At 39.2% G+C, this 25,736-nt stretch overlaps 2 protein-coding genes across 5 annotated transcripts in view; both read left to right on the forward strand.

The window, feature by feature from the left end:
• Nucleotides 1-5,816: 5,816 nt before the first annotated feature.
• LOC122840664 (ETS-related transcription factor Elf-1-like) lies at nucleotides 5,817-16,624 on the forward strand. 2 transcript variants are annotated; one of them, XM_044133220.1, is made up of 7 exons: nucleotides 5,817-6,169; nucleotides 6,254-6,377; nucleotides 9,875-9,982; nucleotides 10,102-10,257; nucleotides 10,350-10,424; nucleotides 13,357-13,552; nucleotides 14,700-16,624. In XM_044133220.1, the coding sequence occupies exons 1-7, from the start codon at nucleotides 6,110-6,112 to the stop codon at nucleotides 15,316-15,318; spliced, it is 1,338 nt and encodes a 445-aa protein (XP_043989155.1). In that variant the 5' UTR covers nucleotides 5,817-6,109; the 3' UTR covers nucleotides 15,319-16,624. The 2 variants fall into 2 exon arrangements, with proteins under 2 accessions (XP_043989155.1, XP_043989156.1); XM_044133221.1 differs by lacking the exons at nucleotides 5,817-6,169; nucleotides 6,254-6,377 and adding an exon at nucleotides 7,527-7,959.
• Nucleotides 16,625-21,085: 4,461 nt separating this feature from the next.
• The window catches only part of sugt1 (SGT1 homolog, MIS12 kinetochore complex assembly cochaperone), a 31,611-nt gene continuing 26,960 nt past the window's right edge, over nucleotides 21,086-25,736 (forward strand). The window contains exons 1-5 of one of the 3 annotated variants that reach the window (XM_044133223.1): nucleotides 21,086-21,232; nucleotides 21,332-21,377; nucleotides 22,563-22,653; nucleotides 23,052-23,121; nucleotides 24,015-24,085. In XM_044133223.1, coding sequence (XP_043989158.1) covers nucleotides 21,219-21,232; nucleotides 21,332-21,377; nucleotides 22,563-22,653; nucleotides 23,052-23,121; nucleotides 24,015-24,085 — 292 coding nt within the window. In that variant the 5' untranslated portion in view covers nucleotides 21,086-21,218. Of the gene's footprint in view, nucleotides 21,233-21,328; nucleotides 21,378-22,562; nucleotides 22,654-23,051; nucleotides 23,122-24,014; nucleotides 24,086-25,736 lie in introns of all 3 variants that reach the window. The other 2 variants (XR_006372267.1, XM_044133222.1) reach the window with 2 other exon arrangements.

Consider the following 25,736-nt stretch of genomic DNA (forward strand, 5'->3'; position numbering starts at 1 on the left):
TAGGTTTAATACACCCCTTGGCCAGTAGCTTCATGTTGTTTCCCCCAAATATTATTATAACCTCTTAATTTTTTAATACTTCAGTATTGTTTATCTTCATGCATACCTTAATTTAGCAGGGCTATTAAGTCAGTGGTTCAGGGGAACCGATCTTGGAGACTGAAGTGGAAACTTAAAAATGTTCAAAACCACATTTCTACTGCCTTTCAGTGTGACATTCTACCTTGTGTATGTCTATAGCAAAAACCCTTGTAGAACGTTGCAGTTTTTCGTAGCTGTGTAACAAAATTATATAGTTAATGTTAAGGTGAGCAGGCATGAATATCTTCCACAATATTTTTTAAGCAATTCATGAATTGTTATGGGACTGAGGGGGGAAAAAAGAGGTTTGAATCATAGATGTTTTTTTTCTGATTCAGACTCCAAACCACATGAACACACGTCACTGGCAAAGCCCTAAAAAGCCTCCTCTCATTTATTTCTGTTAAACCACGTCATTATGCATAAAAATATAATTCTGTAGAAAAAAAAAAATTATGTTCTTTCTTCATGTAAGTTATCAAAACTCCCAAGAACAGGTTGTTTTCTTTCAGGTCTTGTGGTTAGAAAGTGGATGATGTAATATCAAAGAGTTTCAGTGCTCTAAACTAAATTAGTGACAGTGACATTTGATGATAGCGCTAGCATGTCTCCACAAGTGCCGCTTGATTTACAAAAGACCGGTTTTTGTCCATGTACAGCCCTTAGTATTTGTTCAGTTTAGACTTTCTTTTTGTACCTTCAAAACTGTACTCACTTAGCCTCAGGTGCTTCTCAAAAACTTATCTGTTGTTCAGAAATAATGCTGTATTCACTCCACTGATCCACTTCTATGCTGTTTTCAGTACTGATTCCACATTTTGTTAATGTGGAATCAGTTGGAGTGAGCAGGTGTTGGAGTGAGCAGGTGTGCCACACAAAGTAGAGATACAGGGCAGAGCGGTGGCTAGCATTGTTGGTTCTCAGCTAGCAGTGCCACACACTTTAAACTGCTCTTAAATGTAAGAAGCCATGGACCAGATTTACTGTTTCAAAACCACAAACACTTTCCATCACTCTAGCTTCAGAGTTTGAAGACCTTTTAACAGAATGCTAAAGTTCAGTGTAAGCAGATTCACTGCCTGCTAGCCCTAGCTTACATGTTTCAGGTCATTGCTATTACATGTTTTGCTAGCTTGGAAGTCATTTGGCCGTACAGGAAGTGATGACATGGAAACTAAAGTCACATCACCCATTTGTGATATTAATAATTTTTGAAAAGCACAGTTTGCATGTTCAGAGGCCAGAGCGACAAGTGTATTAACGAGCAGAATGCAGGTTAGCAATTTAAGCTAATAGCCTGCCATACTAACTAAATGTTAGCTTGTAAGCATGTCACGGTTACTCTGTAGAGAGCAGAATTTCAAAAAGCGATATTTTTAGGCATAATAAGCATGTTTATTCCAAAATATCTGCTAAACTCAGGCATAAAGTTTAGTATTCAACTGCTGTGTACATTATGTGTTGGCCATATGATGAACAGTTGGAACTCTTTTACCTCTTTCTTTGTTTATTTACTTGTTTCATTGAGTCAAATCAGAAAATGTGTTTTATAGGAGGTGTTTGTCATTTACTTATTTAAAACCATTCAGAGAGATGACAGCTCTAGATTTGTGTTTCTAACATGACAGATTTATTTTCTTGGTATACATGAAAGTCTAAAGTCCCGGTCAAAAATAAATACAGCCATAACGATATAACTGAATTGTTTTCTTTGTTATGCTTATTGCACTTGCTTTTTTAGTCACGTGACATTTCGCTTATGATTTCATTTTTTAAAGACAGACAATATAAAGCCCTTGCTGCACTTTCCACTACATTAAATAGATATTAAAAAGCCACTGCAATACATTTTTCACTTTCAGTACTTGATTAGTGCTCATATTGAGGTTAAATAGTTTTATTTGTTTTAAATAGATGTATTGATTAATTTCAATAGTAACTTTTTTTTTTAAATTATCAGACAAGGTTTGAAAGCAGCAACAAAAACTGCAGTTTGTCAGTTTCCTAAATGGTTTGCGGCTGCTGGCTTGTGATACAAACTCTATTTCTGTATTCAACAGGTTTATTGTGATTGAACAGATAACAGACCGTCCAGTTCCCTCATATCTTTAAGAAAAGGAGCATTTCAAACCATACTTATTGAATACTTATTGTCAAAAAAAAAATTTCATTATTAACAAAAAATTATTTTAGCAATTTTTAATTCCCAAAGCCTAAATAATCTCCTCAAATGTCTCCTCTGGTCTTTCTTCTTTTCAGTGAAGATAGCTTTTTAATTATATTAATTATACATATTGTCATAATTACATTCCTTAATTATGACAATATAATAATTTTAGCTTTAGTTGACTCCATTTTGGTTTTCGAAAATGTCTTAAAGTGGACAAACATTTCAACATGTTGCTTCGATGACTTCCACCTGGAGCAGCTCGTTTGGTTATTGTGAAATGCAAATTTTATGTAGACATTGGACGTTCTCTATGCAAAAAAAAAAAAAAAACATTTCAGAAATGTAATGCTTTGTTTACAGTTTACCAAAAGGCTAAAGATTTACTATGAATTAAGTCTTACATCTAGAGTGAAACATGCAGACTTTAGAAGGAAGTTGTTTTGAAATTATGTTGGAAAAAAAAACCACATACACCTCAACTAAACATTTCCATTTTGAATAAAATCTAAATGATTTGATTTCATCTACAGGGGAGACTTATACAAAAACAAGTTATTAACTTAACACCTGCAGAAAAAGAAGCAACTCTGTTTTTTTTCCTGTGTTACAGTTTTGATTTAAAATTAAAATTGAGCCTAACAAAAACAAACGTGCACGCCCCGAGTGTCATCACATACGGCATGTGGCAACCGAACCAAGTTTGTTCCCTTTTTTTTTCTTTTTTTTTTTTTCTTGCCATTTTAATCTAAATTTGCTGACTTTACTGAATGGATGTAGCACAAAATGTGACTGTATGCAAAAACACTGCATGGATCAAAGCTAAAATTGGAGAGATGAACCAGAGCGGACTGGAATGTAACTCGACTGCTTCAGAATCAAAGTCCAAAATTCATCAGAGTTGCTCGTCTCCAAGCCGATTTTTCAGCTAAATGCCTTTGGTGACGACACCGATCCAAAACACAAAAAGTAGAAGTCCATGTCTTCACTTCAATTAGCGTTAAAAAGTTAGCATTTCAAGAAATGGAAAGCTAAACACAAACACCAAACTTTACTACCCAGCTGCGATTTTATATCCAGTTTACGTCTGTTGGTGGGAAGGAAAAAAAATAATAAAATCCCCCTCAAGATGATATCTTTAGAGCCAGCTAAAACAGTTTGCTCATTTTGGAGGCGTCTGTCCTTTCTAAAATAATGTTTTGCACCACGTTTACCATCAGATAACAAATTCATTCACATGCTGACCTGTCATTTCTCAGGTCATATTAATACCACAGAGGCTTAAAACAACTGGGAGCATCAGAAGCTGAGAGAGAAGAGGCCGCTGCTGGCAGAGGTATTGGCAGCGGTTTGGCCCAGAAACTCAGGAAGTGGTTCCATTTAACTGAGCTGTGCTTCCTGTGTGATAACTGACCCAAACACGCTGCGACTCTATCTCACATGCACACACCAAAGGGGAGTTATAAAAACAAAACGTCCCTTCTCACGTTAGAAAAAATGAGTACTTTTTCATCACAAATGCGGATTAATTGGGTTTAAAATGTAGGAGCAGCTTGAAAGATACTGGAATTACATCCTTTAATTGTTCACAGAGCCGGATCCAACACAAACAAAACCTAAATGTGGGTGGAAAAGTTTTAAAAGAAAAATAAAAGAGGGTTGAAGGTAGGAGCAGGTGTGGTAGCAATGTTTACACCTTAAATTTGATACTGGCGACGGGGGTGGGGGCTAAACGGCGCCATGGCAACAGTATTTATTCCCCCTTTTTTCACATTCTGTCACATTAAAACCACAAACCTCCGTGCATTTACTGGGATTTTACGTGATAAAACAACACAGTTTTCATTTTATGTGTCACCAGTAACACAAAAAAAAAAGTCTGAAGAAAAGTGGCCTATAATCGTTTTATTAGCCTCACATGAGGCACATCTGAAGGGTGAAACTTTCACCCATTTATCTATGCCAAATAGCTCAAGTCTTCTTTTTTTATTACTTGTTTTGGATATGTAAATGAATATCAGTTCCAGTGCTAAACGCCGTTTAGAAATTAAAGTTTATCGATCTTTGAATGGGTCCACCTGGGTTATTATTCCCCTACTGTTGTATCGCTTGAAAATGATCGCAAAACAACATTATTATTGTTTATTGCAACAACCTCTACGACAATTGCTGCAAAATCTATTGTGACAGGCATAGTTCTAAAATATGACTATAATTTTAAAAAAGTCTCAAGATTAAAAAGAACCAGTAGACTTTTGTAGATTTGAAGAACGCTATTTTGCAAACAAAATAATAGCCCGCCAGTGGATTGATAGACAAAAACCAAAACTGAGTAGATGGCTCCCTGAATTATCTACAGAACTTCCATTAGAGAAAATTACCCCAACGGCAACAAATTTACTTTTGTAGTTTTGTTTCGCTATGAGATGTACTGAAGGAGAATGTAATTCCTCCTTAACCTGACACCCAGTTAAGAATTGCATTATACTGGTGGCGTAGGAAGAACTTGGTTTACTTTGTTTATTCCAGGAAAGTAATTATTAAGTTGTTATTTCTTTTGTCATTTTTTTTATGCAGTGAAAACGGTTTTAAAACACATCGGATGAACAAAAAAAAAGAAGCTTTTGCACAATCTTCCCTCTGATCTGTTCACTGTGGCAGGTTGTTTCAGTGGATTTTTTGAATAAGGGAGTATAAATAGGGTAAAGACAAAGGCACACCACACTTTTAAGATTGTATTTGTCAAAAAATTTAGAATGTTCTATGCATATGCATAACTTTCCTTCCATTTTACAATTATACACTACTTGGGGTTGGTCTACCATAGAAAGCCCCCCAATAAAATACATTGAGATGTGATTCTCCTTAGACAGGAGTAAGTTTGAAGGGACTGAACAAGAGATATTTTCGGAAGCACGTGGAGAATAATTTCCCTCAGAGAACATCAGGTTCTGGTTGGTGGACTCAGGAATTTAACAGCGGCGCATGTGTGCTGGGCGGAAGGCGGAAAAAGGGAGGGAAAAAGAAAACAAGAAACGAGAAGTGAGTAGCGGAGAGGAGCCGGGCCCCGTCGGTGTTGTTCTTAAACTCTCCTCCTTCACGGCCATGTTGTGGGGAACGCGCGACCATGAGGCCACGAACGTTGTGCAAAGACGTGATCTTGCAAGTTCAAAACCCAGCTGCCTCCCCTCGACCCATAACACCCACCCACCCCACAGATACTGACTCACACACACACTTACACACACTGCAGCGCGAAAACTTCCTTCCTGTTGCTGGTTTAGCCCAGTTTAGAAACGTGATAAGAGCGAAAAATATTAAGACATGTAAAACAGAGAGACTTAAGCTCAGATACCGATGCCATCTTCTTTTTCCCACTCGAGGCAAAGTATGCTAATTCTTTTATTTTTTAACATTTTTTATCTAATACTTGGATATAAATATTTGAGGATATCTTGAAGAAATTAGGTTTGATCCCTCGGTGGCTTTCTGCAGGTGTAGCTGTGCCTCTAACGGCTCCCCTCACTCACATTTTGTTCCCTGGTGCCTCTCTGTTGTTCTGTGGCAGGTTCAGTCAGACCACAGGACAGTTCACCGCCCACCACCCCTCCACTTCCTCATCAAGAATCGAAGCAGAGCAACATGAGTTTCCTGTGACGCCGCTCTGTCTCTGGTCAATTAGTGTGTAGCTGTTCGCATCACTCCTCCACGAGACGGGCTCCCGAGCGCATCTGCAGCTCCGCGAAGAGTTTCTCCGCAGGAAAGACACAACAACACCTTTCTGCTGGTTCGGATCCTCCTCGCCGGAGGGGCCTGTGATGTTGTTTTCATGACGTTGGAGTTGCTTCGGGACACACAGCCATGCTTCAGCAGCCGGAGCTCATCTTTGACTTTGCCAGTGACCACTTCAGCTCATCACAGGTGAGATCTAGTTTGTTTTTTGTTGGGTTTTTTTTTTTAATTACTAAAACCAGTATTTGATTTAAAACAACCATCCGGTTTCAGATGGGGATGTTTTCAGAGTACCCTGCAGTGGTGGTGGAGGAGGTCCCCCATCAACACCTGCTGACATACACTGGTATGATGGGTGAACAGTCACAGACAGAGGATCACCATGAGCTGCTAAAAGGTCAGCCTCCACACACACACTCACGCTGTCTGCCACTCGGCCGGTAGTCACAAAGTTGTCAAAAAATGTCATTTATGTCAGTAGTTTTTTGTTTTTTTAAGACCTGGTACTCACCCACTGACTGACAGAGTTCAAGTTTATTGCCTTTAACTGTGACTTACTGTGCTGCAAATTCAGTTTTCTGAAATAAAACGTGGAACAATACATGCAGAGCTGAAACGATTAATCAAATTAATTCTGATTAATCTGTTTCGTCATGATTAATTGGCTAAATCGTGATTTATTGAAATCATCGTCAGCTCATGTTGTAATCAATTACTCGTTAACTGGAGACTTAAAAAAGAACCAGTTTTCTGAAACAAGTTTGACATATTCAGAGCAATAATTAATTAAATGTACACAAATTATCTACATTTTGCATTTCAGATAAAAGCACCTGTGTTTGTGAAAACGCTCTAGCCGGAAATTTTCAGGTGGCATAGTTTTAGTTTCACCTGGTTCAGATTTACTAAAGGAATGCCGTTTTATTGCACTTTAGGCAATAACATTTTTATTTCTTTTTTCAAAAAAGAAATGGTGTATTGTTTGTTTATTTACTTCTTTTAATGTATTCTTAATGTCACGTGAAAAATCCATAGAATATGTTTTTTTAAAAATACGATTAATTGTAAGAATAATCGATAGATTAATAAATTACTAAAATAATTGTTAGTTGCAGCCATGCTTTACAAAAGTTCAATAGAAAAGGTTTTTGATTCTGAAATGCCAGTACTAAACATTAGTTGCGCCTCCTTTTGCATTATCTTGTACTGCATCCAAGCAGCCTGATAATATTTGCCAGGCCATAGGTCTCCCTCTATATTATGCAACTTTATATGCTACACTTTTTTCCTCCACTCAACTTTGTAACTGTTACACTCGGATACGACACTCTGAACAGTCAACTTCTATAGCAATGGCATTGTTTTGCTGAACCTTGCTGTAGAGGCTGCCAGTGACAGCTGTGCAATGATACTGAAAAAAGAAAACAGGTGATCCAACTTAAAGAAAAATAATGTATTACAATTAATAAAATTAAGTTTATCCAAGTAAATATATTAAGTTTATTAAGTCCTCGTGTTGAGCAGACATGAATGAATGAAGTTTAACAAACTTAATTTGATTCCATGTCACAAGTTAACTCTTTTTTTAATTGGAGCTCCATTCTCTTTTTGAAGTGTCTTATTGTGAAGAACACAACGCTTACTTTTTACAAATTATTTTTAGAATTGATCATATCTAATGTAAAATTTTTTGTCTGTGTAACTGAATTGTGGGTTTTTGGTTTGCTGTAAATTAAAAAACAAAAAAACAAACAAAACAAAAAAACAACAGCGCCTTATCTGTGCGCATGCGCACTGGGGTTCACAGCACATGGACCACCCTCTGCAAAAAAAAAGAAAAAGAAAAAGAAAAAAAAAGTTCAGGAAGTGAAACAAAACATTCCTAGCGTGCTCCTGTTAGTGAAGGAGTCCCAGCAGGATGCTGAGGACGAGGTGAAAGCAGGCTGCAGCTCTCCTCGTCCTATCTTCGGAATGAAACAGTAAGGCTTGTCGCCGGGGTCGTGTTTATCTGTGGGAGCAACAGCTGTTAAAAGCTCGCAGAGGTTCTCGGCTGTATTAGCCCACGGTAACAGCTGGTTTAGAGAAGGACTCAGAGACAGCTGAGGAGAGTTCCCTTTAAAGTTTCTACAACATGGAGGTCAGAATCGCGAATCTAGTGGGTGTTTTGTTTGTTTGTTTGTTTGTTTGGTTTTTTTAACCTGCGCGGTGGGTTTAGTGGAGCTTTGTCCCTAGCAGAAGACAGGTAGCTGCTAGCTAGCAGATGGTCTGATGAGCTGCTTCACAACCTCATCACCTCATGAATAAATGCGCGCTGAACAATAGACCCCGTTTTTGCTGAGGGCTGCATTCATCGTCGTGACCATACATACCGTACATTATGTTTCATGAACGTGGTTGCGTGTGATAAGCAAAAAGTAGCGAGCCGTAGCAGAATGTTTCTTATTAAGAGAACAGTGTGTTAAGAGACAGTTTAGCTCAGTCTGTTACTTATTAACAGGTTGTTGAGGCGTACTGTAAATGAATCTCAAAACTTTGGCGCAAATATTTGACGTTTTAAGGAAAACGCCAGTATATACTTTAATAGCATTACAATAGCGTGTGTTATTGTGAGAAACCATATTAAAGATAAAAAGAATAAACCTGTAATGTTGTAGTATTGAGCTTTTATTAGTAGTAGTATTTTTTCTCCAAGGGAAATAACTTTCCTGCTATTTTTAGATAGTTTTTGGTCAATGTTTTTCCAGACAACTATCATAGACCCTTTAGTATTAGTTGCTTGTTACTTTGTAATTTGTTAGTAATTTAAGGCCATTGCCACAATTTATTTGTAATTTTTTTTTAAATGACGCACAGTAGGGCAGAACATTTTTTAGACAACATTTAGGTTTTTACCTGTTCTGTATTTGTGCATTTTTTTCTAAATATCAAAAAAATTTGTCTCATGTCAAGCATGCTTTATTAATCCCAAAGGGAAATTTCCACTTTTGTCGTTGAGCAACAAAGGTAATTTAAAGGTTTCCAAGGAAAGCTATCTGCCTGTAAGCAGAGTATATCGAAATGAAGGTGGTTATGGAGAAAAAAAATCACATTCTCTAGTATGTCAGGTATGGTAGCAGATTTCCAGTCGACGCTGCTAGTGAGCATTCTGCATCAACAAACACGGTGTCGGCGCAATTTTAAAAAGTCTTACATTCATGTTTCTAAAATTAAGGACTGAAATTAGTTCAATTAATTTTAAAAATGCAAGTTGGCCTCAAATACGTCAATCAAAAGTTGTAAATTTTGTTGTTGGAGAACTGTTTAATTCCTTATATACTAAGAAGTTTTATTTTATTTTTAGTTTATGTACTTTGTTGCGTTCTGTGATTTGAAGCGGTTGACTACCAGTAACCAGCTGCTAATATACGCTTTATAGCTAGCTATTTCTTTTTACCCACGATTTTTTTAATATCCATTGTGGTTAAGTGCAAATTTATCGTGAACTTATTGCTTCTTGTACATCTCTGTCACGACACATTAATAAATTTGAGTTGGTGAAACCTGAAGAAATCCTGACGTAGCTGATCCACTGGATTGGTCCGACACAGAGCAACCTTATTTCTTTTATGATTGGCTATTCATAATTTCTGTATATTGTAGGTCTATATCAACTCTTTCTCGTACATCGATCGAGCAAAACCTATTTTGCGATATTATACATTGCTGTCTTTTTTTTTTTATCGCCCAGCTCTGTAGCGTCTATCTACTCTCACCTTAGATGAAGTTCTTTTCTGAGTTTGCGGGGGAGTCGGCATCACAGGAAGTGAGGGAATGTTTTGGTGACCTCTCCGTCTGAATCCCAACCCTCCCGTATCTCAACGTGCTTTTTGCCCTCGCTCCTCTTTTGATCTGCAGTGGAGCCATGTGAGAGCGGCGAGGAGGAGACCATGGAGACGCTTGTTGCTGCTGACTCGCTCCTTGACATGGACTGCGTTGACACTCTCTCACTGGAACAGCACTACTGTAAGCCCACACACACACACACACACATTTTCTGATACACAAGTTGTTTGTGCTGGGAGACGTTATTTTTAGATACGATGTTCTCTTTCATTAAATCTGTTTATGTGCCGCCCCCACAGCCCAGGCTTTCCTCCCGTCACTGAGCGATGTCATCACCGCTCCCGTTACCCAGGTAACCGTGTCCGCCGAGGGCATTGTGGGAGCCGTTGACCAGTCGCAGTGGCACTCGTTGCACAAAGAGAGGCCTGCGGCGCAGCTGCAGTCTAGAAAGAGGAGTGAGTTGTTATCTTTCTGAGCGGAGGCGGAGGGGTGAGGTCACCTGGGAACACGCGGATTAAAGAGATTTGATTTGTTTTTGTGTGAGCAGGTAAGAAACCTCGACATCGGAGGGCAGAGTCTCCTACACCGGATATCAAAGTAAAGAAGGACAAATATAATAAAGGTATTGGAAAACATTATTGTTTTCATATATCTCCCGGTGCTAGATCTGGACTTCAAAATAAAACCATCTAAAGAGAAATTAGTGATCCAACGGGGCATTATTATGTGTTTTCCAGGCACATTGTGCTATAAAATGGCACCATCAAGTAACTTTGCTACCTTCAGTTGTTTTAAAAGTGCTAATTCGATCAAATATGACATAAAAGAAATTTTACTTCTTGATTTAACGCCTTGATATTGAGCCTCTGTCTCTTTAAAAACTCCTGCCCTTTCTGAAACTCCACCTACAGGAAGTCGTCACAACGCTCTGGATGGAGCGAAGAAAGAGCCACAAAAGATTTGAGACTCTTAGAATACAGTTTCCCCAGAGCTGTGATGGAATAATTTAGATCAGAGTGAATTACAGAGGCTCAGTCAAAGTCTACACCAGTGGTGTCAAAACGTTTTGCCACGAGACCCAAAGTCATTGAGTTTGGAAGTAGTTGGGGCCACAAAAATTGTTTATTTTTTTTTTGGACATTTTAAAAATATTCCCAAAAACTATTACTTTTATCAAAATTAACCAAATAGTGTGGTTTTTGTAGAAAACTGATCTGTAAATCATTATAGATTGAAAACGTAAAAAAGGTCTTGTGACTCTAAGAGGCCCTCGGTTTTGACATTATTTGGGTCGATTTTCTTATTTGGAAGTTAAATTTTTCTTTTGAGAAAACCCAAGCCAGTGTTTGTGGTTCTTGTTGCTCCAAAATTAAGAAAACATCAATACTTGAATAATTAGAAATCTGTATTTTGCATCTTGATGTGTGTGTGTGTTGTTTTTTTTTTAAGAGGCATTACTTATCTGTAAAAAGTGTTGCCCTAAAAGAAAAAAAAGTGTCCATCTGGACCAACCACTATGATTGCAGGTCAGCCGTAAGTGGCCCCCGCGCCGCAATTTCATCTGTACCAAGACTTTCAAACTGCTGTTTTTCTTCCAGTCTGGCTGACGTTTTTACTGCAAAGTGCTTTTTAAATTCAGATTTGCTCATTTCAAAACATAACATGTTCTGGATCATCAAAGGTCTGGGCTTAGTGATTAAATGGACGAACCACTGCAGGCACGCACATTCCTTTTTTTTGATATTTCACTATAAACACAATTAGATATGCAACACAAACTGCGGGAAATAAAAAAAAAACAACTACAAAAGAATAAACGAGTCAACACCTTTGCAAAATCAATAAACCCATGTTTTTGATTTGAAGCGCGTACCTTTCGGGCTCACATCATTCACTTTCAACAATGAAACAACCAGCAGTTGCGTGGCCACAAATCATACTTCATGTACTTAAGTGGCAACGGAGCCGAAGAGCATCGAAGTGGAATATGAGTGGAGAATAAACAGCGGGAGAATATTCTATTTACTCTGCAGAGAAGATTATTCATTTTACTGCCTTGCTCTTTTTGCAGTAGCAGTGACATAAGTTGCTATCAGCTGGTTAATTAGGCAGGCCGTCTGACATGTTGCCATGCCGACTGTCGTTTCAAAACGCTCTCGCCTTATTAGGAGTGATGGTTAGTGCTCCTTCAGTTTCCACATCATGACTCTGCTTTTTGCGACCTAAAATGTTTCCAAACAGTCAGAATGAGTCATTTTCACAAGTGATAGAAATATGGAGGAGCCGCGGGTGTAATTTGCTTCTGACACATGAACAAGCAGTACTTATCAAAGATTGCATTTAGGACAGCTGATGTGTCAGCTTGTGTTAAAGGTGATTCTTTGTTAAAGAATTATTTACAGAAAATGTGCAAACTAGCAGCCATTTTTTTTATTATTATTGTTTAAAGGACTTTTGGTTGTTGCTGGGCAGTTCAAACACGCAAATTGAGATTTGTCTTCTTCAGGCCCTCGTATAAAGAATCTCAAAAGCCTGTAGTACAATACAAAGGGTTTTACAGTGCAGCCCTATATTTAACTCTATTCCCTTTTATTTTGGTTCTGATCCCCATGTAGCCCAGGTGGCTCTTACGAAATATGACAGATCATGATTCCTTTTCAAACCAAAGCAACACTGAGTCACTTCCTGCCTGGTGGATATTGTTCTTACTTGAGTCATTTAACCACACTTTCTTACACAAGTCTGTAGTCAAAGCAGGTCCAAAATGTCCCACTGGCAGGTGTCCAGTGTCTTCCAAAATCACTCGGACCCCATTTTGCAGTTCTCCTCTTCAGATGCCAGTTGTTGTTCAGAGAAGACCAGTTCTTGTAGATTAGCAGATTATTAGCTACTTTTATTTCAAACCTGCAGTATGTAACTTTTATAAACAATATGTTTCATACGTATTTGATTAAACTGTCATTATGTCGCGACAGTATAACGTAAGACAGGTGGTCTGTGAAAAAAAAAAAAATCAAACTCCTCTGCCTCCACCCTGTGGTCCTACTGCATTCTGTTCAGTCAGAAACAACCAATTAGAGTCAGTAGGAGGATCTTAGTGCTGTCAATCATGCTTATGCCATTGTTGCTTAATGTGCTAATAGTGGAGAAGCAACTTACTATTTCCCACAGACTTATGTTTTAGAGAATATGTAAAAAAAAAAAAAAAAATACATTTGAGCCAAATACATGTTTCCTTACTACTTCTATTAAGTCTTCACCAAAGTTATTCTCCTCAGTTTATTTTTTATTTTTTTCCCCTCCAGGGGGTCTTTTGTGGGCTCTAGAGTCCCTTATATGAAAGTAGGCTGACAGGAAAGGGGAGAGAGAGACGGGGGAAGACATGCGGCAAATGTCGCCGGGTCCGGGAATCGAACCCGCGACGGCCGCGTTGAGGACTCAAGGCCTCCAAATGTGGGTCGTGCTATCCCCTACGCCACCACAGCACGCCCCTCCTCAGTTTATTTTGTCGTTGTCTCTTCCTTTATTGTTCTGTTTGTGTGTTTCTGCTTTAGGAGGGAACACCCTCTACCTGTGGCAGTTTCTGATGGAGCTGCTGCAGGACAGACAAGTCTGTCCTCGCTACATCAAATGGACCGATCCGCAGGCGGGCATCTTCAAGCTGGTCAACTCCAAAGCCGTGGCCAGGCTGTGGGGCAAACACAAGAACAAACCAGACATGAACTATGAGACCATGGGAAGAGCACTCAGGTACAGCTTCTTTAGGAGGGTTTTGGTGGAGTTTTGGACCTCGGTCCTGTTTTAGTAGTGCATCTTCACTTCAAAAATTTAAGCCACAGTGCATCACAAAGTCGTGCATACTTGTGAAGTAGAAAATTACCACTTTTTAATTATTTTTGTTAAAAAAGATTTCCATCTTTCTGAGACCCCTCTAGCGCCCTCTTGTGCCCCCGACCCCTACTTTGGAAAAAAAAAGTGGTCCAAAAAATAAAATCCCACTGAAACAAATTTTAGCTTTGTGACAAAATTTGCTGCAAGAACGTTCCGGGTTCAAATCCCGACCTGGGGTCGTTCTGCACGGAGTTTGCATGTTCTTCCTGTGCATGATTGGGTTCTCTCTGGGTACTCCTGTGGGAGTACCCAGAGAGCTTCCTCCCACAGTCTGAAAACATTCGGCCTCTCTAAATTGCCAACACGTTTGAGAGAGTTTGTCCTGTGTGTCTCCATGTTGCCCTGTGACAGACTGGTGACATGTCCAGAGTGTTACCTGCCCCCCCTGCGACCCTAAAAAGATGGATGGACAAAATATGAAAAGTAAAATAAAATTGCAGAATTTGTACCTCCAAAGCTGTATATATTTTGAAAATTGATCTTCCATGGCAATGAAATCTGTAGAGAGAAAAATAAAGATTTTTTGACATCGTTATGCTCAATTTTTGGGGGGTAATTCTTGAAGCTTAGATTGCTTTTTCTTCCTCCACTTACATTATAGAAATGACATAATGGTGATAAATATTAAACGAGTTTTCAATTGAACAAAACATAATTGATTAACAAACCAAACAAAACGTATTAACAATGTATAGCAAACAATATAGACAGACTTTCAAAAGGCAGATGCAGCTAAATTAGTCAAATCTACATTAAAAGTCGTAAATTTGCCCATGTTGCTGTTGGAACTCAATCTGAAAACATTACCAGCTGCTCTTTGACGTGGCTTCTGGATGTGTAAAGCCTGTATTGACTAGTACAAGAAAACCAAAAAAAACAAATGGATCGGTATAGCTCTAAAAAAACCAAACATCCCCATTCTCTTAAAGTCAGCCTTAAGATCCAACTTCCTCTTCAAACTTAAACTGAGACCTGATTGGATGTCTATTCCTCTTTGTTTGTGAAGGTACTACTACCAGCGGGGCATCCTGAACAAGGTGGAGGGCCAGCGCCTCGTTTACCAGTTCACCTCTCTTCCCGTGAACATGGTGTACATCACGGACGGAGATTGCGGCAAAGAGGAAGACGACGACGACCACGACAAAAGTGGAAACGACGAGGGGCTTAGCGATGGTACCATCTCCAGTGACCAGTCTGTGGAGGACGAGGAAGCTGATGAGGCGGAGGAGGAAGAGGATGAGGAGGACTTCCAGCCGCCGCTGAAGAAAACCTCCTTGGTCTCCCCGCGAGCCGCAGCGGCGCAGCGGCCCAGACCGACCGCCAAGCAGCCGGCTCAGCGCGACACCGTCCTGCGGCCCGCCGGTGCCAGCCTGATCCAGGAGCAGCACCTGCCCATCGTGTCCGCCGAGATGCTGAGGACGCTGCAGAACCTGCAGAAGGTCCGATCGCTGCAGCCGGCGGGGCAAGCGTCCGTCTTCAAGACGGCCCAGCTGCTGGGGAGCCTGTGCGAGAGCCAGGCTGCGTCCAAGACGGCAACAGACGCCGGCAAAGGGGCGCCGCCGAAGTCTCACGCAGAACGCCGGAACGCCCCGTATTTGGTGCCTCCCACGACCTCCGACCAATAAACACATCCAGCCTCCGCTTCAAACCAAACACGTTCACTCCACTGACTCAGGAACTCTTCCACAGCTGTACTTTGCTGCATCAACGTCTGAACGCCAGGTAAAGCCGTCGATCATTTAAGCAAGGCACCAATTAGACGTCTCACGGCGTCTTTGATCGGACGACAATCACGGCAAACCAAAACCAACTCAATTGTCCCTTAGAAGACGTTACACCCTGTTGTATTTTCTATCAACAAGCTACTCAAGAAACCAAAGACAGACATGCACTGGAACCCACAGCCTCTCTGCACCTTCTGCAGATCCCTTTTGCTTGCACTTCCACTTCAGGCTTTCCTGGAGTCATTTATCATGCCATCACTTCTTCGTCAACCTTTTTATTTTTAATTTAATGTACAATCACAAACTGAATCATTCCTTTGCCTTCAAAGCGTCTTGTTTGCACTATGATCTTCACTCTGCTGTACTTTTCTTCTCTAAGTGCCTAAAGGTCTCGATCCTGGCCCTGCTTTCTCTCTGTCTATTGCTGATAATCATGAGAATTGTGAGGGAAAAACATTCCATATTATTATTATTTTTATTATTATTATAATTATAAAGAGTACTGTTGTTTGTTTTTTGGATATGTTTGTATTGTGATATGTTAAAACAAGGGATGGCTTTTTGCTGCTGTTAAATGTTTGGCCTTTCTTTTCTTGACAATCACAAGTGAAGTGCTTCTTATAAATTTCCATTGTAACTGTAAGGTCTTTCTGTTTGGACACTGTGCATCTATAAGCCTCGGATGTTATATACTGTTAGTTTGAATGTGCTCCTGCTCTGTTGCCATATCCTCTGCCCCGCACCTCCAATCCCCCCCTCAGGTTCCTTTATTTTTCTACTCTACAGAGACCGTGTACTCCATGTAAGGAGCGTAATGGCCGACTGTTAATAATGAAGTAATTAGTCAAGCGTTTCCTCCTGCCCTTACCTTAATGGAGCCTCGCATAGCCAGCTCGCAACGTTCACCTCACTCCGCAGGAGCGGGGCTGCCGTTTTGTCAGGCTAAACTTAGTTAGGAGATGCTTACGCAGTGACTGTGCCTTTGCCTGTAGGGAGCCGCTATGCAAAACTGCTTCTCACATTATTAAGCCATTTGTCTCAGATTCCCCCTCACCTGAGCTACCCGGGTGTCTCCCGATGCAGTTTATTCAGCATAGGGCGAGCTTTAGCCGGAGGATGAGGGAGGATTTCTGTTGCCTTATTTCTTTTACGTGTTTTCCTTTTTGTCCAGAGATTGTAAATGGAATAAAGGAATATATGTGTGAAATTTGTCCTCGTCGTATTTATTTATCTTCATGTTGTTCAATAAAACCAAATGTGAAAATCTGCGGTTTGTTTTAGAGGTTTACATCCGTTCATCGTTGACTTGAAAGCAAGAGTTCAGGATTGCCGAGTGACGATTATTCTTTTAGAACAACAAGTTGGTTCTCAAGTTCTAATCAATCTGGTGGATAAAACAAAAATGTTTCCATTTTAGAACCAGTTTTTTATTTTGAAGTATTTGTTAAAAACTGTCACTATGTTGTGACACTTTGAGACAGATAATCTGGAAAAAATTAACCTCCTTATGCTTCTCTTTTTCTCTTCAGACATTCACCACTCCCAGTCAGAAACAAACAGAGCCAGTAGGAGGATCTTAGTGCTGTCAATAGGGCTCATGCACGTGTTGCTAAATGTCTTCAGCACTTGAAACTAGGATTTATGAGCCACAACAGTCTCTCTTTCATCATAAACCTTCTAAAAATGCCTCTTGTCAGTATGGAGGTTGCCCTGACACATCCCAGAAATGCTGAGAGAGAACATAGAAGTTGTAGCATTTTTTGGGGGGGGCGGTTGTCAGTCTTGGAGACTTTTGATCTAAGATTAACAAAAATGTCGGATTTTAATTTTTTTTTCCAGTGTTCCTAATCCTCTTCCGTACTAATTCTAATAATAGTATATGGATTATAAATAAAAGTGAGATTCAGACCAGGAAACCAACTAGCTTAATTGAGTGCTGCCATAACTGGTATAATATTGTGAAGTGGTCTATCATCCAGAAATTATTCCAAAAGCACATTAACGGTTGTTACAAAAAGTATATTATTTCTCTGCCACATCCTGTCTTTGTTAGCTGCATACCCCCTCTAACCCTCCAACCTCTACTGTATCGAACACACGCACACCTGCTTGAGTGTGACACGAGGCTGGGTGAGAACACTGAGGAGGAAAAGAAGCAGGTCCTGATCACATCTATTGGTCTTCAAGACTGGAGCGTCCTGCTTGTCATGAAGGCTCCAGATAAACTAGTCTTGACCCATCTCAGTTCATGAGTGAAAACTGCTCCTGACCCTCTACAGTTAGCCTACCAGCTGCATGCAGGGGTGGATGATGCCGTCATCTACTTACCGAGTTTCACCTGGAAAGTGGTGGAGGCACAGAGAGACAGGATCGCGGTGTGTGTGACAAGCTGCTCGGGATGGGTGACGGTGCTTCCACTGACTGCTGGGTTGCTGATTACCTGTCAGACAGGGCTCAGTGTGTTTGGCTGAGGAGCACTGTGTCTGATGCAGTGCTCAGTAACATGAGTGCCACGGGGAACTGCTCTCTTCTTTAAGTACAACTCTGAGTCAGACCACCTGCAAATGTCCTCCAGAGACTCTGCAGACATGGGGTGTACTGATGGACATGAGTCATTGTACAGATAGATGGGTGGGATTAAATCACATTGAGGAGTCTCCCGCTCCTCAATGTGGACAAGACTCAGAAGATGGCAGTCTGTTTGGCAGAGAAAAACATCCTCTGACTAACTTCATCACTTCCTCGACTAGAGAGGACATGAATGTTGGATTGGAGGACCAGCACTCATGTTATGTTATTCAAAATAACAGTGTACAGACTTTACTCCGTGAAATCTCAAGTTTTTTGACATGTTCAGCAAAGATCTTCTATCAGTCTGTAGCATCAGCATTCATCTCCAGTGTAGTGGTCTGTATGGGAGTGAGAGCAGCTGTGCCCTGTTTGCCAGCAGATGCTAAAAACTCAAGCAGTAAGTCTTTGGACTGAGCCTGGAGACATTGAGTGAATCAGGGACAAAATGGTGTGGCAGGAAATTGCTTAAAAAAAAACAGCTAATAAAGAGTAATTCTCCAAAGGTTATACTAAATGTGGGACCATCACCCCAAACTTATATCTCGTCTAAATGGTCCAGACTTGATCGTCTGCATGTTGCACATTGTACACAGTTTAGCTGTGTTCCTTAACCCGAGAGTCAATGTTGAAGACTTCAAAAAATTGTGTGAGTAGACGTCTTAACTGACCAAAACAAACGGCAATCGACATTAAATTAGCTTAACTGGTGTTGGACAGCGGCACCTCTGTTGGTAGGGGCTCATCCTATATGCAATCTGTCTTTATTGGTCAATGTTTTCTTGGGCTAGATACTTCACTCACCTTGCCTGTGAGTGGTGATCAGAGGGTCCAGTGGTACTGATTAAATGCCAGCCTCTGTCACACTTCCAGGTAACTTGTAGCTACAATGTAGATTCACACCATCAGTGTATGGATTGGTGAATGACTGATTGTAGTGTGAAGCGCTTTGAGCCTTTGGTCTTGGTAAAGTGCTATAAAAGACCAGACCATTTAGCATTCTGTATTCAAGAAAGAGGTGTTCAAAAGACGTTCAATGATTGCTGCTAAAAAGACTCTACGTACAATTATTACTTGCTGAGATTTATTTGCAGTCAGTGTCCATGAAACACAATCTCAACACGAGACATGAGTGCCACGGGGAACTGCTCTCTTCTTTAAGTACAACTCTGAGTCAGACCACCTGCAAATGTCCTCCAGAGACTCTGCAGACATGGGGTGTACTGATGGACATGAGTCATTGTACAGATAGATGGGTGGGATTAAATCACATTGAGGAGTCTCCGCTCCTCAATGTCAGAAGATGGCAGTCTGTTTGGCAGAGAAAAACATCCTCTGACTAACTTCATCACTTCCTCGACTAGAGAGGACATGAATGTTGGATTGGAGGACCAGCACTCATGTTATGTTATTCAAAATAACAGTGTACAGACTTTACTCCGTGAAATCTCAAGTTTTTTGACATGTTCAGCAAAGATCTTCTATCAGTCTGTAGCATCAGCATTCATCTCCAGTGTAGTGGTCTGTATGGGAGTGAGAGCAGCTGTGCCCTGTTTGCCAGCAGATGCTAAAAACTCAAGCAGTAAGTCTTTGGACTGAGCCTGGAGACATTGAGTGAATCAGGGACAAAATGGTGTGGCAGGAAATTGCTTAAAAAAAAACAGCTAATAAAGAGTAATTCTCCAAAGGTTATACTAAATGTGGGACCATCACCCCAAACTTATATCTCGTCTAAATGGTCCAGACTTGATCGTCTGCATGTTGCACATTGTACACAGTTTGGCAGTGTTCCTTAACCCGAGAGTCAATGTTGAAGACTTCAAAAAATTGTGTGAGTAGACGTCTTAACTGACCAAAACAAACGGCAATCGACATTAAATTAGCTTAACTGGTGTTGGACAGCGGCACCTCTGTTGGTAGGGGCTCATCCTATATGCAATCTGTCTTTATTGGTCAATGTTTTCTTGGGCTAGATACTTCACTCACCTTGCCTGTGAGTGGTGATCAGAGGGTCCAGTGGTACTGATTAAATGCCAGCCTCTGTCACACTTCCAGGTAACTTGTAGCTACAATGTAGATTCACACCATCAGTGTATGGATTGGTGAATGACTGATTGTAGTGTGAAGCGCTTTGAGCCTTTGGTCTTGGTAAAGTGCTATAAAAGACCAGACCATTTAGCATTCTGTATTCAAGAAAGAGGTGTTCAAAAGACGTTCAATGATTGCTGCTAAAAAGACTCTACGTACAATTATTACTTGCTGAGATTTATTTGCAGTCAGTGTCCATGAAACACAATCTCAACACAGAAAGGACTAACTTTTCCTTACTTTGTTTCAGTAAAGTTATTATATTGGCAAATTATTTTAAATTGGTATTTTTTCTTTTTAGAGTGTAGACTTAGGCATGTTGGAATTTCTCTACTTGTGCATTACTTTCTGTGCATTGGAGAGACTTATTTCAGGGACTTAAAAAGGCTGAGCAACCTGATAAAGAAGGCTGGTTCTGGGGACCGATGTGGAATCTCTGGAGACGATAGGGCAAAGAAAGAATTCTTCATAAAATCAAGAAAATAATGGACAAGCCTGAGCTTCCTCTTTTTGTGATACTGTAATACAACAAAAGGGTGTCTTCAGTCAGAGGCTTCTTCAGAACCACTGTGCAGACTGTTAAAGGAGTGCTTTTTCTGCCCATACACATTAGCATACAAATCTTTGAAGAAAATTATATGAGTTACAATGTACTTTCAATCTAAGGTTAATAAAGTATTGTTGAATTGAATTAAATTACCTTTTATCAAATTACTCTTAATAATTTATAGTGATTGCAAAATTTCCTACTTCTCTTATTTTAAAACCTCAAATCAAATTGTGCTGTATTATTCATATTGGAAATCTTGTACGGTACTTGGTTGTTGTTTAAACCTTTAATTTACACCTCTTATCTCTTTCTGCCTCTTTCTTACTAATACATTACTTACTCGGGTACAACAACAGATTGAAACACCACAGCGAGATGTTTTTTCTTCTTCTGTAAATTCATGTTTTGGTGATCTATTCCAGGCCGATGGGAGGAGCAACGTTCAATTTACGTTGAGCGTCAGAGCTCAACGTAACCGGATGTTGTCGAGCCTTCTGTTGCGTTCACTGACAGTCGCCGCTAACACGTTTTCTAGTACTCTCCACGTCTAGAACTTTCCTGTCAGAAACACAGTACAGGTCTGCGGGCGAAACCCATGGCAGCCGAAAGGTAAATTAAACCCACCTATTTATTTCTCTTTGACTCGGTTTTATGCAACGTTTCCCATTCATTTAACGAAGTCCGGGTGTGTGCTGTTTGCTTTAGCAGCTTCTCCGATAGCTTCATTGATGAAGATCCACAGAAAGCTCTGGAGGTAAACATTAGCATTTGTTTCCATCTATGGTTTAATTCTGCTGGTGAAGGTCGTTGGTTTAAAGTTAAAGTGATATGACTAGTAGTTGTTCTGTACAGCTATCCGAGACATTGCTTGATAATGCACATTATGTTAGCTTTGGTTTAACTTTGCTAAGTTAGCTAATGTTTCCGGCTAGCACTACTTTGGAAAGCAGTAGAGGGCTGACAGAGACTTAAGAATAATTGTTGCATTTTATTTCGCTTCCTGTTTGCGTAATAACTTTGTATTCATTAGTTGTAGCTACACACTTAAAGTTAGCATGTTAGTTAGCTCTGCACTCGTTCAGTATTGAGTTTAACTGAAAGTGAAAGCCAGGTTTCAGGTTGTTTCTGTAGCTACAGCATTTACTGACGCTTTCAGAGCTTAAAGCGATATTCAGCTCCTAACCTAAGGCATATTAGCAACTTTTTCAAAACAAACAATTACATATTACAACAGTGATATTTCATATGTCAAAAATCATTCGCGGACGCAGATACGTCGTTAGCTTCAGCCAAATATTTGAGCAATTCATGTCCCTCAATTCAGAGTAAAAACCTTTAAAATGTTGTGACCCAATCACAAAAATGTTTAATTAAATTTTTTCCAGACCTTTCTGTGAATTGTTTAGCATGTTTTTTTGTCTAGTAATAAAAATATCCTAATATATTTTTTAGAATATTTCCCTTTAAAGGGTTTTTGCCTTTTCCAACCATTTAAAGGCAAATATCTAGTAAAGTTTTGCGGCTTTCATTTAGGAAAGATCACGGGTTGTCTTACAGTGAAATGTGTTTTCACAGTAACCATTAGCATCTCGGAAATGAAAAAGCTGTACTGTGTACAATATTTTTTGAAGTAAACATTATAGCTCGGATATTAAAAATTCTACTTTTCAGGTAAATTGAACGGTTTTGTTTGTAAAGCTACTTGAAGAAAAAGTAGCTTTACGATCTAAACTAAAATGGCTGTCACAGAATTTAGTCAGGAAGTTTTATAAGGCTAATTAATGCTTTGCTTTTAAAAGAGTTTATAAGTTAAGTAATGTCAGCAGGAGTTGAGGGGTTTTCTTGCCCTTTCTTGCGTTTATAGTTTTATTCCTATACTCTGTCTCAAATGGAAACCACGTTAAAATAAATTGTCCAAAGGCTGCGTTGTTCCTTTCAGGTTCTTAATGAGGCTCTGCTAGGAGACTGTGACAATGCTGAGTGGTTCTGCCAGCGTGCCTATGCCCACATACTTCTGAAAAACTACAGCAGTAAGTCAAGTTCACCTTCACACAGCTGGAAACGAAATTACTCCATAGTCATAGTTAACTGCAAAATATGGTAAGCTACATTCTCACGTATTTATTTACAAAATAAAGTCACGCACCATTTAGTGTATTGAGTATCATTTAGCTTTTGCTTGTTTTAGTGAGAAGTCAGTTTAGTGTTGTAGCACAGTGAGAAACTTAATATTCAGCAATGTAGCGTCTGATATCATTGACAAAATATTTTTAGTTTGATTCCTAGTATAATATCTCTGACTAGCCATTAGTCCTCGACTTCTCTACCAACACAGATGTAGGTCCCTAAATTCTGCCATGTAATTGGCTAAAAAAAAGTGACCGGTTACTGTTGAATAACTGTTTTACCTTTTCTTTTCTTCTTATAGGTGCCGTTGATGATGCAAAGAAAGCGCAGCAGCTGAAACCCAGCTTACCTTTAGCCTTCATGCGAACAGGGTGCGTAGAATAAAACAGCTGATGTTGGTGTAATTCACTTAGAGATAGAAATTAAACCGGCCCTTTGCTCAGCAGTCAAAGAAACAACAATGCTTAATTCTTTTAAGTCTCTGGAAGTATTGAGGTTGAGCAATGATGTTCTAAGCCTTTTCTGAAAAAAAAAAAAAAAAAAAAACCCAGCTCTTTTAGGAATAGGGCCTTAAATTTACTTTGTCGATAATATAACATGCAAACATTTTCTCTCTTTAGTCTGGACTTAATCCACGCCACTGAATTATCAGGTACATCTCAAAAAGTAAAATAATGAAAAAGTTCAATGTTTTTATCACTCCTTTCAGAAAGTAAAACTCATAAAACATATTAATTGCACGTAAGGCGAAGTATTTCAGGTTTGTATTTCTTGTAATTTTGATGATTATGGCTAACATAACAAAAACTCCAAATTCAGTGTATCAGAAAATTTGAACATTGTGAAAAAATTAAATATTGGGACCTGCTGGTGTCAGCGTAATCAACTAATTAAGTTCCTTGAGGCTATAAATGTGTCTGAGTACATAGAAGTAAATTTTCAGTAGCCTGACTTTACATAATGCACATATTTATATTCTGTCTGACGCGTAATTCTGAGATTTTGTGATCTATAAGACATGATCAGCAAAATTACAGAAACAAAGGCTTGAAATTTCAATCCATGTTAGATTTTCACTTTCTAAAATGAAGGATAACAAATATGAAACGTTAAGCTGTTCAATTTTAAAGTTTGACCCAGTCAAACTTGTCACGTGGCTAAGAAGATTCTTTAGTTAAAGAAGACGTCCACGCATATTTTACAGATGACGGCGCATTTTCAAAGTTATTATTGAGAATTTCTTTTTTGTTTCTTACTTGTCCAGAATTGGAGAGTACCACCTGAAAAACTACGAGTCGGCACATTCAGCTTTCGTTCAGGGTCAGCAGCTGGACGGTGAGTTCAGTCCACTTCTGCTTTCTGCCTATGCAGAATCCACTTAAAACCACCCGCTGTCCTTCATTGCCTCTGTGAATATTTATGGTTGTTTTGGATTTATAAATATTTGTTGCTATGTCAGGGCCCAGAAATCCCACTGACTTGCTCTTACTGAATGTTTTGTATATATGCCGCTGGATTCTCTAAATATGTGAGAAGATGAATCTGTTATTGTGAATATTTGATAATTTACTGCTGCTTATGGGTAAAAGTGAGTATCTCAAAGTGTCGGTATCCAGTTGTTCTTTTGAACTGTGTCCTTGAGTCCAGAGTATTGTGGCTGATTTCATTACAATTATCCAGATTAATGCATTTTCATTCAAATGTGTTGAGACTGATGGGGAATGTTATTACAGGCTGAACTTGCTGCACTAAGAGTGAAGACTGGAACATACATACCATAATAAAAATCATTATTAGTTTCATAAGAAGTGAGGCTATTAAATAAATTGATTTGACAACAGCCTATAAACAATTTGTGAGAGAAATTACAGCGTGTACCCTGAACACACCATCACTCAGATTACACACGGAGGATACTGTAAGCTTCTTTTTATTATTATTAACTTGATCAATGTATATGCTTGAGGCTCTTATTGTGAAGGTCTGTGAAAGGTTGTCTCATTTCATCTGACTTGAACAATTAAGATGTTTTGCCGACTCCTCCTTTGTTAATCAAAGCATATGTCCCGAAGCTTTTTGATGTTAAATTAAAAACATTGCCTCAGTGCTCTGTTGGTTTATCCATTTATACTCTGAAAATAGTTTGCGTTGGTTTGATTCATTTAATGAATAGCAGGACAGCAATCATATAAAACCCAGAAGCTGAGCTAATTTTTCTTTTAACACTATAGCTAACTTTGAATACTTGACATCCCCTTTATGAATGTTTCCAGATCAATTCTAAAGCACTAATTTACTTGGTTGTTTTGTACACTTTCAGTTTTATGCGGTGTGACAAACAACATTTATTTTACACAATGCATTGCAAAAATCTACTGATGTTCTGCTTGCATTCTGACCGAAGCCCCACAGCGGTCAATAAAGCTAAATTGGTAGCAGAATTGGTAACAAATCTGAAACCATGAGGGAAAGTTCTGTTATATTGATTTAGCATTAGCTTCCACTAAATACCATGTTGGTATATTGATTTAGCATTAGCTTCCGCTAAATACCATGTTGGTATATTGATTTAGCATTAGCTTTCACTAAATGCCATGTTGGTATATTGATTTAGCATTAGCTTCCACTAAATACTATGTTGGTATATTTATTTAGCATTAGCTTCCACTAAATGCCATGTTGGTATATTGATTTAGCATTAGCTTCCGCTAAATACCATGTTGGTAAATTGATTTAGCATTAGCTTCCGCTAAATACCATGTTGGTATATGGATTTAGCATTAGCTTCCACTAAATACCATGTTGGTATATTGATTTAGCATTAGCTTCCACTAAATACCATGTTGGTAAATTGATTTAGCATTAGCTTCCGCTAAATACCATGTTGGTATATTGATTTGGCATTAGCTTCCGCTAAATACCATGTTGGTATATTGACTTAGCATTAGCTTCCGCTAAATACCATGTTGGTATATTGATTTAGCAT

The sequence above is a fragment of the Gambusia affinis genome, linkage group LG12 (genome assembly GCF_019740435.1).
Source record: "Gambusia affinis linkage group LG12, SWU_Gaff_1.0, whole genome shotgun sequence".
NCBI lineage: Eukaryota > Metazoa > Chordata > Actinopteri > Cyprinodontiformes > Poeciliidae > Gambusia > Gambusia affinis.